This window comes from Trachemys scripta, chromosome 1 (assembly GCF_013100865.1).
Source record: "Trachemys scripta elegans isolate TJP31775 chromosome 1, CAS_Tse_1.0, whole genome shotgun sequence".
NCBI classification, from domain to species: Eukaryota; Metazoa; Chordata; order Testudines; family Emydidae; genus Trachemys; species Trachemys scripta.
In genome coordinates, this window is record NC_048298.1 from 106030197 (window position 1) to 106048507 (window position 18311).

The following is an 18311-nucleotide window of genomic DNA, read 5'->3' on the forward strand; positions in this document are numbered from 1 at the left end:
CCCCAGTCAGCCCCAGAATATGGGAAGGTGCATAAGTGGCTTACCTTTCTCTCCTCTTCCTTCCTCTTCTGTTCCAGCACTGACTGTAGGCTGGCCAGAACAGATAGGCAGGACCACTTGACTGTCAGACCACTTGTCTGTCAAGTTGAACTAATTCTGTCTGTGTATAGTATTCCTACCCTATTGGGTCTGTTTGGTGTAAGAGCTGGACCAGTGCCGGATAGGTTGGATGCCCACACTAACGTCACAGAGATGAAGTGGGTGCAGAATAACTGATAGAATAGGAGTGTGGATGGAACTAGGCTATGTTCTAACCAAAGTTACAAAACTGTGCTACAGTCCAAGTCTTTCCAGGACTTCATCACGTGAAGTCACATGAGTTTCATAACATGACAGTCATGATTTGGTTGTGTCTACACAGGCAAGATGCAAGGAGCTAGATTTGGAAAACCATTAATCCTCTTGGGATCCATTAATACTAAAGGATCCCCCCCCCCCCCAGCCTAAGGGGGGGACCCACAGGACCTGGAAACCAAATGATTACGGAGGACAACTAATGAAATAATAGGGGCAGGAGTGCGGTCAAAGGGTCAAACGAAGGGAACCAGATGGGGAACCATTAATGCACTGTGATTAAAGAGACAGAAGATAGGTTACATACCACAGTTAGTATAATTATCATTTAAATCAGCTGACTGGAGGATAGCTAATGTAAAGCCAATTTTTAAAAAAAGGCTCCAGAGGCGATCCTGACATTACAGACTGGTAAGCCTAACTTCAGTACCGAGCAAATTGGTTGAAACTATAGTAAAGAACAGAATTGTCAGACACATAGATAAACATGATTTGTTGGGGAAGAGTTAAAATGATTTTTGTAAAGGGAAATCATGCCTCACTAATCTACTAGAATTCTTTGAGGGGGTCAACAAGCATGTGGATAAAGGTGATCCAGTGGATATAGTGTACTTAGTTTTTAAGAAAGCTTTTGACAAGCTTTCACCAAAGGCTCTTAAGCAAAGTAAGCTGTCATGGGATAAGAGGGAAGTCCTCTCATGGATCAGTAACTGGTTAAAAGATAGGAAACAAAGGGTAGGAATAAATGGTCAGTTTTCAGAATGGAGAGAGGTAAATAGTGGCGTCCCCCACAGGTCAGTACTGGGACCAGTCCTATTCAACATATTCATAAATGATCTGAAAAAAAGGGTAAACAGTGAGATTGCAGATGATACAAAACTACTTAAGATAGTTAAGTTCAAAACAGACTGCAAAGAGTTACAAAGGGATCTCACAAAACTAGGTGACTGGGCAACAAAATGGTAGATGAAATTCAATGTAGATAAATGCAAAGTAATGCATACTGGAAAACATAATCCCAACTATACAGACAAAATGAAGGGATATACATTAGCTGTTACCACTCAAGAAAGAGATCTTGGAGTCGTGGATAGTTCTCTGAAAACGTCCACTCAATGTGCAGCAGCAGTCAAAAAAGCTAACAGAATGTTGAAAATTATTAGGAAAAAGATAATAAGACAGAAAATATCATATTGCCTCTATATAAATCCATGGTACACCCACATCTTGAATACTGCGTGCAGATGTGGTCACCCTATCTCAAAAAAGGTATATTGGAATGGGAAAAGGTACAGAGAAGGGCAACAAAAATGATTAGGGGAATGGAATGGCTTCCATATGAGGAGAGATTAATAAGACGGACTTTTCAGCTTGGAAAAAAAATGACTAAGGGAAGATATGATAGAAGTCTATAAAATCATGAGTGGTGTGGAGAAAGTAAATAAGGAAATGTTATTTACTCTTTCTCATAACACAAGAACTAGGGGTCACCCAATGAAATTAATAGGCAGCAGGTTTAAAACAAACAAAAGGAAGTATTTTTTCACACAACACACAGTCAACCTGTGGAACTCTTTGCCAGAGGATGTTGTGAAGGCCAAGACTATAACAGGGTTAAGAAAAGAACTAGACACATTCATGAAGGACAGGTCCATCAATGGCTATTAGCCAGGATGGGCCGGGATGGTGTCCCTAGCCTCTGTTTGCCAGAAGCTGGGAATGGGCAACAGGGAATGGACCATTTGATGATTACCTGTTCTGTTCATTCCCTCTGGGGCACCTGGCATTGGACACTGTCAGAAGACAGGATACTGGGCTAGATAGACCATTGTTCTGACCCAGTATGGCCGTTCTTATGTTCTTACATTTTGTTATATAGTCCCCAATAATTTGGCTGTGTAGCTGAGCCTATAATGTCCTGCACTTCATTGTATTTGTATAGTTTTCTTGGATTACATAGTGATACCTAAACTGTTCTCTCTTTGTATTAGGCATATCATGGCTGCACAGCCTTTTGTTAGAGCTCAATTTTTTAGAAGTTTTGTATGGATTCTTCAGGAGCTGGAAATGATCAAAAATGCATTTTCATTCATTTAGTGGATTACTTTGTTTAAAAAGGGGGCTAGAAAAAAGTTAGATGTGCTCCTAGGATTTTCAGTGGGAAAGTGTAATGTGCGTGCATTCTTGTCGTTTATGTACAAATGAGATGACCTGAAGAACTGTTCTTGTTACAGCACATACCTAATAGCTCAGCATCACTGGGAACTTAGAGTTTAGCAAATTAGTTTTTATTTTTAGCCTCAGTACTGTTTGACGTAAAATCCTTCTTTTTTTATCTCCTCTGTACTCAGTCTGCAAGTTCTTTTTCCCCAGCAGGTTCTTAGAATGTCATGAAAATTCATAAAGTGAAATGGGGTTTAGTGTAGTACAAACTTGTTTGTGTAATTTAATGCTCTCGGATATGCTTGTCATGGATGCCGAGCTTGAAGAATCATGCTGCTTCTGCCTAATTTAGATTACATCTATTTTGCTTCTCTCTTCTTCTCTTTTCTTTCTTTTGGGAAAAACATTCCCCTGGATATTGGGGTGCAGTATGGCTGTTCTGTGCAGGCTGCTGGCAGGCTCTGCCAATAAATGTGGTATAGCCAGACATGAAAGGATCATTCCAGGAAAAGAAGAATTTTCTGGTGGCATAGAGCCAGGGTAAATATTCCTACACCACCCCCACTTCCTGCTGCTTGCATAGCAGAGGATGATTGGGGAGCGGAGGGAGGCAGCATGGCCATGGCTTCTCTACACCCCACTGATCTCTGGCTATAGGGTGACCAGACAGCAAATGTGAAAAATCGGGACGGGTTGGGAGGTAATAGGAGTCTATATAAGAAAAAAACCCAATGATCGGGACTGTCCCTATAAAATCGGGACATCTGGTCACCCTATCCGGCTACCATGTTGGCACTTTATTAAATTTAACACAACAGCACATAGAAATCCCAACTGCTATCAGAATCCCATTGTACTGGACACTGTACAATACACAGACAATCCCTGCCCTGAAGAGCTTGAACTCTACATAGAGAGACAAAAAGTGGGAGAAAGATGAGGAACCAAGACAGAGAGTAATGACTTATCCAAGGTCACACAGGAAACCTGTGGCACTTGAACAGAGATCTGCACTAGCTGAGTTCAGTTCCTTACCTACAGAGCCTTTTTCCCTTGCAACTACCAGCGGTTGGTGTAACTTACACTTGAGGATGGACCAGTGCGTGGCTTAGGATCAGGCGAGCAGACAGGCCACCTTTGCACACACAGTTGCTGCAGCCAAGGATCTGACAGATTTAATACATCCACTGAAAAGAACTATGGCTGGAATTTCCAAAGGAGCCTTTAGACACCCAGCTAACAATCATCAGTGGGGTTTGCGTGCCTAATTCCCTTAGGCTCCTTTGAGAATACTGGTCTGCAGTGATTTTTTTTTTAAAGCTGGAAGGAACTAGATTTGGAAAACCATTAATGCACTGGGGTTAAAGAGACAGAAGATACCTCTGAATATTTCAATATATGCCTTTGTCCTTTACAAAAATATTAAAATGTTCCTAGAAGACAAATTTGGAAAAGACCCTGATCCTGTGAATTGCAAACCTCTGTGCCCATGTGACAGTCTGTTGGGTTGAGACCATACTGGTGTTAGGTCATACTTAAGGCTACGATTTAGTCATTGAGGTTGTGGAAGCCATGGAATCCGTGCCTTCCAGTGACCTCCGTGATTTCAGCCTGTGGAGGTTGGGAGCTGCAGGGTCCCTCCACCGCCAGCGGGGACCAGGAGCTGTCAGGTATCCCCGCCCCTTCTGGTGGACCCACGGCTCCCGGCCCCCGCAGTCAGAGGGGGTACTGCACAGCTCCCAGGCACAGTGGGGGAACCCAGCAGTTCCTGGCCCATGCAGCTGGTGGGGGACCTCTGGAGCTGCAGGCAGCAGGGGCCCCCTCAGCTCCCAGCCGTGGGCAGCGGGGGACCCTGGAGCTCCAACACCCAACCCCTGGTGGGGGCTCCCGGAGCTCCTAGTCACCCCGCAACTGCCCCACTGCAGGCAGTGTGGGGACCTGCAGATTCCCATTTTGTCACAGATATTTTTAGTAAAAGTCATGGACAGGTCACAGATTCCATTAATTTTTCTTTATTGCTCATGACATGTCTGACATTGCCTAAAAATATTCGTGACAAAATCTTAGCCTTAGTCATATAGCATCTCCTTGCCAGAACAGGATTGTTCCATGTAGTACCCTTGCTCCTCAGATTTTATCCAGTATAGTTTTAAATCAATCTGTCACACAGTTTTAATAAGAAATTACTTAGGTGCATGGAAGTGAATGTGATGTAATAGAATTGAAATAATATGCTGGTGTGTATATAAATGTGTAATGTAAAAATTTTGCATGATTGATATATTAATGTAACATTTTTACTTTTGTTGGCACAATGATGTCAATAAAATATTAAGGTGAGCATAGGGAGAGGGGGGAAGCATGTTTAAAAAGACTTGCCATCCTCCCAGCAAAAGTTTTTGCTTATTTAACTAGGGCCTGATTCTACCACACTAAAGCACGTTGAAGTCAGTGATACTCCCTCCATTCTTACTTGTGCTTAGTGTTGACTTCAAGGAGGTTGTGTGTGGATTGGAAGAATCCAGTCCAGTGAACTGGGAGAGAAGATACAAAGGGACATCCTGCAAATCTAAGACGTGACCTGCCACCGGCTGTCCCTTAAACTCTACCTCAGTTTCCCTATCTGTAAAATAAGGGTAATAATACGTAGTTACCTCGCAAGAGTGTTGTGGTGATCCATTAATCATGGCTGTTTTGAAGATGAAAAGTTCAAGTTTTTGCTAAGTTCCTTAGTCAAAAGGAGCATATAAAACAGGGCAACCGAGAATTAGCCAGTGAAATTAGTTGCTGATTTCTCCCACTGCCTATCATGATAAATGGCTGAATCTGAAATCCACTGAAATATTTTTTGTGATAACACAAATAGGTGTCACACAATCACTAGTGCTCTAGAGCAGTGGTGGGCAACCTTCGGCCTGTGGGCTGCACGCGGCCCATCAGTGTAATTCACTAGCGGGCCATGAGACAGTGTTTACATTGACCATCCGCAGGCATGGCCGCTCGCAGTGGCGTTCCCGGCCAATGGGAGCTGCGGGATATGGTGGCCAGCACGTCCCTGTGACCCACGCCGCTTCCCGCAATGTAAACATTGTCTCACCACCCACCAGCAGATTACCCTGATAGGCCGCAGGTTGCCCACCCCACTGCTCTAGAGTCACATGTAGGCTCATCAGGTCCATGTCAGCCAACAATTTAAAATGTTTTCAAGAAATATTTTTTGTAAATAAGTTGGTAAATGGAAAAGCACTAGGACTCCAGGTGCCCCGGAGGGTTTTCTGTGAACTCGATTGAATTTTAGCTTGGGGAGGGGCAGTTAGATATTGAAAGGAAAGGGTGGAACCCAGGGTCTCCACAGGGCTATCAGCAGGTGCTTCCGAAGAAAGCTGAGATGGCCAGCAGAGAGATGTGGCTAGAGTTGCAGCTGAAAGACACTTAACTGGGTAGTTGGGACCACTGATCACCTGGAAGAGGCACTGCAGTCCCCTATTGCAACAGCATTGCAGAGCCAGGGCATTGTTTGGGACTGAAATTATCTTGGACTCTGATCTCCTATGACAGGTCTCTTTGTTATACTTGAGGCCACTGGCAGCTGTGAGATCACTGAGACCCTTGTGCTTCTGCCTTACCATTCCCCTAGCTGCCCTTAACTCATTGTCTGTTTCCTTGGGCAATTGTGAATAGTCACATTCCCTTTTGTTTTCTGCCCTTTCAGGCTTATGGCCATGGAAAAATATAAAGAACTCAGTAGAAGCGGGTAGGGAGTCGTCAAGCTAATGCCCTTTCCCCCTTTAATACCTTTGGTGCCAGATCAAGAGCCCTTTAAATGCAGTACCATGAACAGGACTTGTCATTTGTTTAACTGGTTTCCCAATATTCAAATTAAAAGTTAAATTAAAATTCTTGGTGGATTATAGATTGTATCCATGATAAACTCCATTTCCCCCCTTCCCTTTCAGAACTGCCTTTTACCACAGAAATAAGTGAGCCACTGAACAGTTTTTAATAATATGCTAGGTAATAACTACATTAAATCAAAATTAAATGGTCATTGGTATTTAAAGATTGAAAATCTGTTTGTGTTTTATGCTCTGTGTCTTCTGTGTGAAAGTAGAAATCTCTTGTCTGTGCCAGTCAATGAGGCTTTTGTTCGACTGTATTAGAGGGAATATTGCTAGCCTAAAAGAACTGGAGGATAATTACTAACAGGAATTGTATGTAGTGTATACCTGTAATAGTTAAAGGCACGGCTGCTTAAATTTATTCTGACAATTGCAGCAGCAGCACTGGAGGAGCTATCTGAATTATTCATTTTGCCACAAGAAAACATCCCACTTGTTTTTTCTTCAGAAATCAAAGCCCAACCTTATTTAAAGTATACTTTTATGGGGAAGGTTTTAAGTTAATTGTGCTGTTTCAGGACTTCTGCTGTAATTGCCAACGAAAGCAGATTCTTAAAGAAAAAATACTTAGGGTTTCTAAAAGAAGGGGAAAATTGATTTTTCACTTGAGCTGCTTGTTGTCGGGAGAAGTTTAATGAAATCAGCTTTCTTTCATAAATAATGCAGCACTTGCATTTGATTATGTGAAGCCTAGAGGAATTTCTGCCTAATCAGATACATTGCAAGAGGGATGTTGCCTGCAGACGGTTGCCATTACAGATGACGTGTGGGTGGAGGGGCCCATCCAGATGGAACGCTCCGTTTCATAAAAGAAGCTATAGGACAGTGTGTAAATTTGAACCGGTGACTCTCTGCATCTCAAACTGTGATAGCTATTTATAAAACAAAGTCTGTGTTCTGTGCATTATTATTACTACTACTGGAGCACTGAGAGGCCCCAACTGAGAGTAGGCACCGTACAACCATTGTAGGCCTTGTATAAACACCTGGGACGAGAAAGCCGCTGCCATGAAGAACTTACATTCTAAACAAGACAGACAGACAAAGGGTGACATTGGGCTACATTTTGAAAATCTTCTTTTTTAAGAAATGCAAAATGTGCAGGTGTCTGTTTAATTAAAAAAAAAAAAAAAAAAACCACCCCAACCTAGAACCCTTTTGTACATGCAAATGATTTGCAAACTTTGTGGGAATGTTTTTAAAGGCCTTTAATCGATTAAGCCATAAGGTGTAACCTGAGTGCAGGCTTATTGTGTTCTGTCAGTCTAGCTCAGGGCTATGTTCTAACCTCTCTTTTACTCCCCTAACATTGATACTGACAACATTGGAGTTCATGCACAGAAGTCAGATGGAGTGAGACCACGGTCCCCTTAGGGCCTGATTGTGTCCCTCCCTGCCCCCTTATTGCATTGAGTAGCACCTTACTCCTTGACTTCAATGGCACTACTTGCAGAGTAAGGTATTCAACATAACTAAGAGTGGCAGGATCAGACCCTTTCTCATGAACCCATTGAATACCATGTCATCTCACTACACGTTGTTTTTTCTCTGCTGCTGTCTCTTCTCCTAATGCTTGTTTGCATGTGGTGTGTGTGACAGTTCTTGTTTTCTATTGCTGGTAACATTACAAATGGCTTCGACAAAAGTGCTTTAAATTTAGGACCAAATCTTCAGCTGGTATAAATTGGTAAAGCTCCATTGACTTTAATGGGGCTAAATCAATTCACACTGGCTCAGGAGCTGGTCTTCAGGTTATATTATTTTTTGTAAAGAGTCATATGACCATAAGTAAATCTAAAACACATGAAGTACAGCATCGAACAGCTGGAAGAAGTGTATGCATACTGTAATTTACTTCATTTGATGGCAGAGGCTTTAACGCAGAGTTCAAGTCCTTTATTTATGGAGCCGCTGGTAGCAGTTAAAGAGTTTAAGGATGAAACCAGCTCTGTATTTTTAACTTGGGTTTTCATTCCCTTCTAAATTTCCCCAGAAAATTCCCTTGGGGCTAAAATTTCATGTGAACACTCCTAGGCCAGAGGAGAATTTATTTCTGGAAGTTTGAGGGAAAAACACTAGTTAAAGGGCTGTAAAATATTAATATATTTCTGACTTTTCCAATAATTGTCTTAAGTGCTTTTGCCCACTCATAACTCAAACACAACTTGGTGTCAGGCGTTAAAACCGCCTCATGCTTCGTGAGTACTGACTATAAAGTAATGCACAGGTTTGTTTTGAAGCAGAAATAGGAAAAAAAAATTGATCCAGAAAGTCCCTGAACTTTTTTCCAATGAAATCAGTGGCAAAATTCCCATGGACCCATATGGAAACAAAACTGAGCTCTAAAATGTCTGTCTGTTTGGTGGCTACCTTGAACCTTATCCCAGAGCCCCCTGTATGGAGTGGCAGCATAGCTGTGCCATCCCTGAAGCAGCCCAAGAAAATTGCTGTGACTTGATTCATCCCTACTGCCCCATAGTTCCTGGTGCGAGGAATTTCCTACAGCATCTATCATCTTGTGTCCGTTCAGTTCTGCTGGCCAGTACATTTGGGGGATGGACTCAGGGCTTCACTCGTTTTCCCCCTCCCCCCCCTCTCTGCCCACCTGCTCATGGGGTGGATGTAGCAGCTCGGTGGAGCCTGCCCTTCCTCCCACACCCAGAGGGGGACTCCAGGCTGGTTGTGTTGGGAGATGATGGGCTTTCATGCCCCAGTGCAGCTGTGTTAGGGCCAGCCACAATTAGGTCCTTCATTTGTAACTCATTGTTTATATACCTCTATCTCGATATAACGCTGTCATTGGGAGCCAAAAAATCTTACCGCATTATAGGTGAAACCGCATTATATTGAACTTGCTTTGATCTGCCAGAGTGCGCAGCCCCCTCCTCCCCTCCCCCCCCCGAGCACTGCTTTACCGTGTTATATCCGAATTCATGTTATATCGGGTCGCGTTATATCGAGGTAGCGGTGTATGTTAGAAGAAGCATTAGGGAAAAAGCCAACTGAATGAGAGGTAAATAAATGTAATGTTGGTGAATGGTGGTGCCGATGGACTATTTAGCTGTGCAAGATATAAGGGCTTCCACAAACTGTCAAGTAAAGTTTCGCAACTGAGTAGTTGCAGCAACCAAAGTCTCTCATGGATGAACACAAGATGCTGATCCGAACATGAGGAATGGTGACAGAATATTTAGCCATCAGTTATAGTATGGTGGCAGTTAAATGACAGACTACGTTTTAAAAATGCATATGGTTGTGTCCAGGAAATACTTAGAGATCAATTACACAGCTATTAGTACCTGTACATTAGGGATTGTGGTGAAGGAATAAAATGATTTTGAGACATTTGATCATGCTTATTCGTAGAAAGTTACCTGTGTTTTCCACCAGAACCATATCCCTAGTTGTTTGAGTTCCCTCATATCTTTCCAGATCCTCCCACAAACAGGCCACTTGCCAGAACTGTTCATATGCAGTAGACCCAGAAAGAGACTGGTGTAAAACTAGAATATAAAATCAGTGTCAAAATACAAAAATGTTCCTGGTACTTAAGAAAAGAAAATCCCTGGGCTGTCATTCATGACATCATGAGAAAAGATGGGGTGAAAAATAGGGAAATTCCCAGATAAAGTCTTAAACTTTAAGTTAACGTTCTGTTTATCTCAGGCACTTATATGACCCTCATTACTATGGTATCTGAGCACCTACATCTTTAATGTATTTATCTTCACAGCACTCCTGTGAAGTTAGAGAGTAGTATTACCCCTATTTTACAGATAGGGAACTTAGTCACAAAGAGACTAACCACTGTGCCCAAGGTCATGTTGGAAGTCTGTGGTGGAACTTAGAATTCGAGCTGGGTCCCAGGCCAGCATCCTCACCCTTGGATCATCCTTCCTCCTTAGGGTTCATAACAGGGTTACAATATGTCCGGGTTTTCCCTGATATTATCTCTTTTTGGGTTCTCTGATCTCCATCCAGGAGAATTTTTGAAACATGAACAAATGTCTGTGATTTTGAGCTGAGTGGCTGGAGAGCAGTGTCTGCTGGCAAGCCACCCAGCTCTGAAGGCAGCACCACTGCCAGCAGCAGCGCAGAAGTAAAGATGGCATGGTATGGTATGGTATTGCTGTACCTTCTCCTTTCCCACTCACCCTCCCTCCGGCAGTGTCCTCTATTTGGGAACTTGAGATATGAAAACCCTGGTTCATAAGTGATACCCCACTAGCAAAATCAGTTGTGAAAGAACTAGAGAGGGCAGGGCTGGAGTAGCAGCTGTGCATTGTTTAAACTAAACTTCGGTTTATCTGGATTAAAGCTCCCGAATCAGATTCTTATGAATTCAGGCAAAAAGGTAAGAAGAGGTAGGCAGAAAAAATAGTCAGAGATGAGAGGAAAAAATTATCTGGAAGAACTGTACCCAGCACAATAGGGCCCTGAAGTTGATTGGGGCCTCTGGGTGTTTGTTTATTTCATAATAATAATAATAATAATAAACTTACACCTTCATCATCTTCTCTTTCTAGGAACCTGCATTTCAGATCTCACTTTTGACCACTTCATTTCTCACTTTTTAGGGAAACAAACAAACCAAAATACTGACTTAGGAGCCCAATTTCAATTGAGAGTTGAGATTGGTGTTGGACCACAAACTGCTGTGAATTCAGTGGAATTACACCACAGATGAATTTGACATGTTGTGCAATATTATTGCAACACAGAAAGGCTGAGTTAAGGCTCTATTTTGAACCGCTAATTTTTTACCATTCAGTTTATATATTAACTAGACGTTAAGGAGAATCCATACTCACGGGCAACTGTAAAAGTGTATTTCCAAAGTTTGATCATTTTGTTTTGTCTGGATAATGTTCTTCTACAGCTGATTTTGTAAGTGGGAAATGACTCCAGTTAAGTGTTTTGTTTTGAAATTGAGATTGTCCCGGAGTTTTATTTCAACTTTTATTGGTGAAAATGGAAAAATGTTAGAAAGGGGTTTCTTTTGGTTTTTGATGGAAGCAAATGGGGAAAAAATCAGAAATGAATGTTTCCCATGGAAATTTCCATTTTGATGGGAAAAAATGTGTCAAAAAAAATTCTAATGAAAAATTTTGACCAGCTGTAACCACCCTTGTCTTCTGCTAGGAGGACAAGCCATGCAATAAACATCCTCCTTCACCCCAACTGCCAGGAGATCTATAAGAATAGGTCTGATTTGCATTTTTCTTTGGAGACTGAGCACATTTCCCCCCATCCCTTCTTTAGAACGACTATCTTGCACATGATGTTTTTGCTCCAAGACTCCCAATTCTTTCTCAGCTGCTGCAGGGGAGGAGAAATACATCAGCATGGTTCCGAGGTTTATTTTCACTTACAGAAAGAAGAATAACTGCAATAGACTCGTCTGGTGTCGGGAAGAGAGAGTATTAAAGCTGATAGCTTTGTTTGTCAGTATCTGAATGACTGTGATTTGAAATGTCCCCTTTCCCAGATTGTATCCTCGTCATGCGAGTGCTCTGAACAACCTCGGCACGTTGACCAAAGACTTGGTGGAAGCAAAGGAATACTATAGAAGAGCTCTTCAGTTAAACCCACAGCATAATCGAGCTCTCTTCAATCTTGGAAATCTGCTCAAGTAAGTTTAACATTGAGGTCAAATGGCTTCAATAAAATTAAAATACTTCCCCCCTCCTCTCCCTACTGCCCTGTTACAGCAGCAGATTGTCTACCCAATGGTAATGAAGAGTGATGTTAAGTTCTCACCGGCAGGCAGGACCTCTTTGGGTTTTAGGGCAGGGGTGGTGGCTGTTTTTTGGTTGTGATGTGCTGTTTGTTACTTTTTTTGCTAGCTGCAAGTTTACTTTTTGGGAAGACACACCCCTTTGACTCAGACAGTCTTGCAAAGAAGCTAGCCAAAGAAAGAAAGTTAGCGATATTAGGCCAGATCCTCAGCTCCGTTAAGACGCCTTTACATCAGCCTGCTGGCCTAAAGGTGCTCGAAACCCAGTGTCTCCATCCATCAGCAGGATCCTCTGGTGACAGAGTGACAGTCGTGATCTGTATGTCACTCAGTTTCCCCACTCCCATCCTTGTGGTCAGCAAGTTGTGGGGGACATGACTGGTGGGAGGAGGCATGGTTGGGACATCCTTGGCTGCTGGGGCAGCTCAGTAGGGCTATCAGCCGCTTGTACAACTTAATACAGCCCCTAGGCTGTTCTAAATTGCACCAGGGAACTGGGAATCCAGAATCAAGGGAGCAAAGTTGGCTTAAGGCCATTTTTTGCCCCATTTGTTGCACCAAATGCTCCTCAGCCACAGCTCAGAGTCTGGCCCCTTGTTATGTTTTACATAACCCAAAAAGAGAGTGAGAACTGTGTGTGTTTTTCTCCGACACATTAGAACATAGGCTAGGAACAAAGAGGCCAACACTAGAAACTTTTGCTAATATAGTAACGTCAGTTAATAGTGTGACTCTTTTTTAACAGCATTTCTATACCAGCAAAAGCTCTAGTGTGGCTGTTGTTTATACTAGCAGAAAAGTGCTTTTGTCAGTATAGCTTGTGTCACTTGGGGAACCAGTATAAACTATAGTGGCAAAAGCATTATTTTTTTTCTCCGTGTAAGTTGCATCTACAGTCTGAGGGTTTGCCAGTATAGCTATGCCAGCAAACCTTTTCTAGTGTAGACCTGGTCTTAGTATTGGGTTGGTTACAAAACAACATCGTCTTACCAAAATGTATTTTAGCTGTACTGTTCTAAATGTTTCTTTGAATAAGGCTCTGTATCAAAGGTAACAAAAGGCTACAGTACTTAAATTCTGCCTTGTACCGGCTACACGTTATTGGTAATGGAGAATTCACTAGGATAACCTTACCAGTCTGTGCCATTGGTTTGGACTGATATATGGAGAACAAGTCATACCTGAGAAATAAAAGAGTAGGTCAATATTATATAGAACCATAGAAAGCACAAATTTGATCCAAAAGGCAAAAACCGTTCTTGCATTATTCATTACAGTTGGCTGAAGTGCTCCTGAACTTCTCTGATCCCCAATTAGTGGGGACCATTCCTAAACATCCTAACATAGAGACACGCAAATCAGCCTCTAAGATCAAAGGGGTGCATAAAGCCACATTTGCCCCCACACCCTCAAATGCCCTAAGTCAGCCCATTATCTCCTATATCCTGACCAAGTTCTAACATGGGTAATTACATTCTTTCTGTTGTGGTTCATGTCCCCTCTTAAAAACCATTGCACTGTGCGGCTGTTAAATAGGTGCTGTGTTCCATACCAAAGGCAGCTGCTTTAAAGCAGTGGCTGTGTGAGTTCTGTAAAGTGCTTTTGAATCCTTCAGGTTAAGAAGTGCTATAAAAAGACAATTATTACTAAGACCAGAGCCTTAGAGATATTGCAGCCTGTAATAAAGTTGCACTTAGATACACAGACTGATTCTCTGCTGCCTTGCACGAAGTACAGACATTTAAACCTGTGCAAAGTGGGTACAAAACTCTGCCACTGGTGTAATGGAGAACTCAGATTTGATAACATTTTCTGCCCACTGTGCACAGGCATAAATGACTACACCAGGGAAGATCGGTGGAGAACCAGGCCTGCAATATTTAAAACATGGCCGTTAATAGTATTATTTACACTTGGACATTTGAAAAATGATTCTGGGGGAAGTCCGAGTCAATTCTGCAGAGTTCCTTAAGTTTATATCTACTTGTTTTGGAGGAACCCTGCTGTGCACTTCATTAGATTGCACTCCCGCTGGAGTTTTGAGAAAAGGGAACTTCAGCATTTTGGAGGAATAAAATTTGCTGTTAACATGTGGGAATCTGCCTCCCCTTCCCCTTTGTCTGGATAAACAGGTTATTTCCAGCTGTTCCTAGTGACCTGGACTTGAGTAAATTTGTTTTGGAATCCACAAGATGGAATCTTTTGGTTTTTCACAGTGGTCCCATTTAAAAAAAAAACTTTCCATTTTCCGTTTTGGCCAGAAGATGAATTTTCACAGGAAGCACTGCATGATAACAATGAGTTAATGAACCCCTGGTTTTGTTTTACATACTCTAAAAGAAACTTGAATGGCATCATTTTCTTGCCTTGTATAAATATCAGACAGAGGCTAGCTAAACTGTGCAAACAGCTTTCTCAGTAAAAAAGCAATCACTAATCGACTCCCCTCCAATGAAAAAATCACATCCCCATCCTTTTGTAGCTCAAAATGCCTCTTCCTTTGGGCTTAATATTTCTTTTAAAGCTCTGCATCATGTAAATATTTAACTCGTGTCTATAGATTCAGAACTGGTGAGATATAACTTGAAAAATCAAAATAATATGTATGGATTATTCATACCAAAATTTCTTATTCAGATTTTATGAAGAATTCAGATAAAAAAGGATATAAAAAATTGGTAAATATATCAGAGAAGTGAATATGCATGAACACACGTGTGCACACATAACCTGAGTTTGTTGCAGCAGGAAGAATAGGAGAGATTGTCCTCTTTGCTGTATCCCTTCAAATGTAAGGATTTATAACAGGCAGTACGGCACTTCTGTCTAATAAACACTTCCATACTCTGTGCACTGTAAGTATGTTATGGCTACACTTTCAAAGAAAAGATTGAATGCCTTGAGGCCTGTTAACTGAAATCTAATGTTTATTCCCAGGTCAGACTACACAGTACATAGAGGAACATACAAGATGTCTAGTACAGTTATTGCAATGATTTAGCCCAGGTTTGCCAAGACCACCTATCCTGAGGAGGGAGAGATGTCAGTCTGCCCTCTCTTCTGAACTTCTCAGATTCAGACTGTGGGTCATAGGTGTGAATGTGCTGAAATAGCTCTGTGTGTTTGTCTGAAAGAGGCGGAGAGTATCATGGAAAAGTTAAACTCATCAGAAACTTTGCAATATTAATACCTTTTGGAGACTAAAACATTTCCCCTTCCCAACAAACAACCAAACGAAATGCTGCTACCTCTTAGGGACATCAGTCCAGAGTTTGGGTAGGGTCTCTGATTTGAAACTCTACATTATACATTGTGCTAACACTATAACCATGCTTCTTGAACCAAGTTTCATATATTACTTGTTGGCTACACTACTGTGTACATAGTTTTACCCCTTTCAGAAAAATATAGCTATTTTAAAACTGGAAACAGGAAGATTCTGTATTGTAGATGGATGCCAAAGGAGTAAGTTGTCCATATTCATTTTAACACACATCGTCCAATTTGTTTAGTTATTTATTTACAGATGAGGACAGCTAGAGACAGTAAATGTCTTTTGCTTAGGATGCTAAACCAAGATCCTTTCTCCTGGCTTTTGGTAGCTATCCAAGTAGAAGTTAAAAGATTCCGTGGCATTTTGTTGGTGAGAAGAGGATAACCTCTGTGGCTTGGCTGGTATATTTTCTATTGAGGAAAACCGGTTACTCTGTTACGGTTGTGTGAGAGCCCCTACTGAGCGCACAATGGATCCAGTGTTTGTGCAGACATTGTTCTACCAGTATCTAATGCTTTACTTTATAAAGTCATTTGGGATATTTTGAAAGTAAAAAGTGCTATAGAAAACCAAACCCTCTGCTATTCTTTTCTCTGCCGGTGAAATTTATCCCAGTGCAGAGACCCCTCACAAGGCCCTATGAATCACTTACCTTCCATCTTATGGGTTTACATGGTACCTCGGCCGCTGTGTGGGATGAATTTCACCCTCTCTGTATAGCAGTGAAGGTGTCCATTCATCAGGCTTTTGCCGTGATAGATAACGAATGCATAGAAAATAAGCATATTAAAAAATCCTCCCTTTGCACCGTACAACATGAGATTAAACAAATCATTTTTAAAATTAAAAAACTCATATGGCCTCCATCCTGTAAGAGGCTGAGCACTTTGGCTCTGAGCCAGGAAAGCATTTCAACACATCATTGACTTTCTATTCATGTGCTTAAAGTTAAGCAGGTGTAAATGCTTGGCTACATCGGGGCCAGTGTACTCTGCTTCTTGCAGGGTTGAGCTCTGTTAGAGGTTGTTGTATCTGTTCTTTCAATATAATTCGGTCTGTCACAATAAAAAGATTCTGTAATCTTTTCCGCCTCCCCTTTAAGGAGACGCATTGTTCTGGGATCAAACAAAAAAGGGCTATTCAGAAAAAAAGAATAATTAAGAGTGCATGCTTGCGGTTAATGGGGATTTTTTACTGCTGTCAAGTGGATCACTTAATCCTTTTATTTCTGTATCTGGCATTTCCTACATTCCTGCCAAACCGTTGATAACTTTACAAAGCAGTCGTCTGTTTTCAATTTATATAAATGTGTCACGAAACTCCAGCCAAAGAATCCAAAAGTTTTCTAAATTGACAAACTACCTAGCCTTTAATTAGTAAGAGGGAAAGTGGTTCTTTATTTGGTTTTGCTTATTTGGGTAATTTAGATTGAGTACCACTTTAAGAAGGAAAAGACTAGCCCAACTGTTTTTACTTAACTTAAAGCACAGGGAAAATATTCTCTCAGTTATATAACTAGAAAGGGAAAAAAATCTGAAAAGCCACAAATACTATCAGCTGAAATTTGCACCTTATAAACAAGATCTGTTTTCTTGGCCATGTCGCCCAGATGAAATCCAAGGCTAAGGTTGCAAGCTTTTCACATATTTCCCATACTTCAGAGTCCTTTGTTTCTTTTCAAAGGCTATGATGTTCATATTACTTTGTGCACCCAACACAAAGAAAGCTTGTTGGCTCAGTCCATATAAACATCCATAGCACTCACCCAGGGAAGCTGCTCCCTTTTCCAAGGTGAGAAATACAGTAAACCCCTCCACTGCAACATTAGGCTTTCCACAACCATCTCTGGCCATGCCCTTCTTAGGAGCAGAGTCAGGGACTCTCCCCAGCCCAGCAGTGGTCAAGATGCTTGAGAATGGAGTTAGTTATATTGGGCCGTCAAAAACATGAAAATATATTCCACTTAAAATGTATACGTTGTTTAATTAAATCGTGACAGTGTGCCCATATAACACATTTTTATCTAAGGATCTCAAAGCACAAACAGCTTTAAGGTTCGTAAAGCCCTTATGGAGTATGTAAGTTTTATTGGCCCCATTTTGTGGATGGGGGAAACAGAAGGGTTACCATTCGTCCGGATTTACCTGGACATGTCCTCCTTTTTGTGCTAAAAATAGCGTCCGGGGGGAATTTGTAAATCACTCAAAATGTCCGGGATTTCCCCCCTCCCCCGGCAGAGCAGAGCGAGCAGCTGGGAGGGCTGCAGGAAAGTCACGGGCTGGACTCCGGAGCAGCTGTAGAGGAGCTCCTCCCCCCCTCCCTCCCTCCCTCCCTGCATTCTGAGCCGGCAGCTCCTCCTCCCCGGCAGCCTGGCTCCAGCAGCACTGTGCAGGGCCACGGAACGGGTTGTGTGTTGTGCTGGGGAGCGCAGCCACGTGTCTGGCTCGCACAGAGCCCAACACCCTGTTCTGAGCAGCAGGGTAAGGGGGCCAGGGGGCAGGAGAAGGGGCAGGGAGGTTCTGGAGGGGGCAGTCAAGAAACGGGGGGGGGTCGGGAGTTCGGGGGGGGCTTTTTGGGGGGAGTGGAGAAAGTTTTGGGCAGTCAGGGTACAGGTAGGGGGTAGGGTCCTGGGGGGCAGTTGGGGGGGGTCTTAGGAAGGGGCAGTTAGGGGATAAGGAACAGGGAGGCTTAGGTAGGGGGTGGGGTTCTGGAGGGCAGTTAGGAGCAGGGGTCCCAGGAGGGGGCAGTCAGGGGACAAGGAGCGGGGGGGTGGGGGGCTGGGAGTTCTGGGGGGGAGCTGTCAGGGAGCAGGAGTGGGGAGAGGGATCGGAGCAGTCAGGGGACAGGGAGCAGAGGGGTTTAGATGGGTTGGGAGTTCTGGGGG

At 42.5% G+C, this 18311-nt stretch overlaps 1 protein-coding gene across 2 annotated transcripts in view; it reads left to right on the forward strand.

Annotated features, from left to right (window-relative positions):
- TMTC1 (transmembrane O-mannosyltransferase targeting cadherins 1) overlaps nt 1-18311 on the forward strand; it is a 211812-nt gene that overhangs the window by 164413 nt on the left and 29088 nt on the right. For both annotated transcript variants that reach the window (XM_034780420.1, XM_034780430.1), the window contains one exon: nt 11905-12048. In XM_034780420.1, the coding sequence (XP_034636311.1) occupies nt 11905-12048 (144 nt within the window). The remainder of the gene's footprint in view (nt 1-11904; nt 12049-18311) is intronic.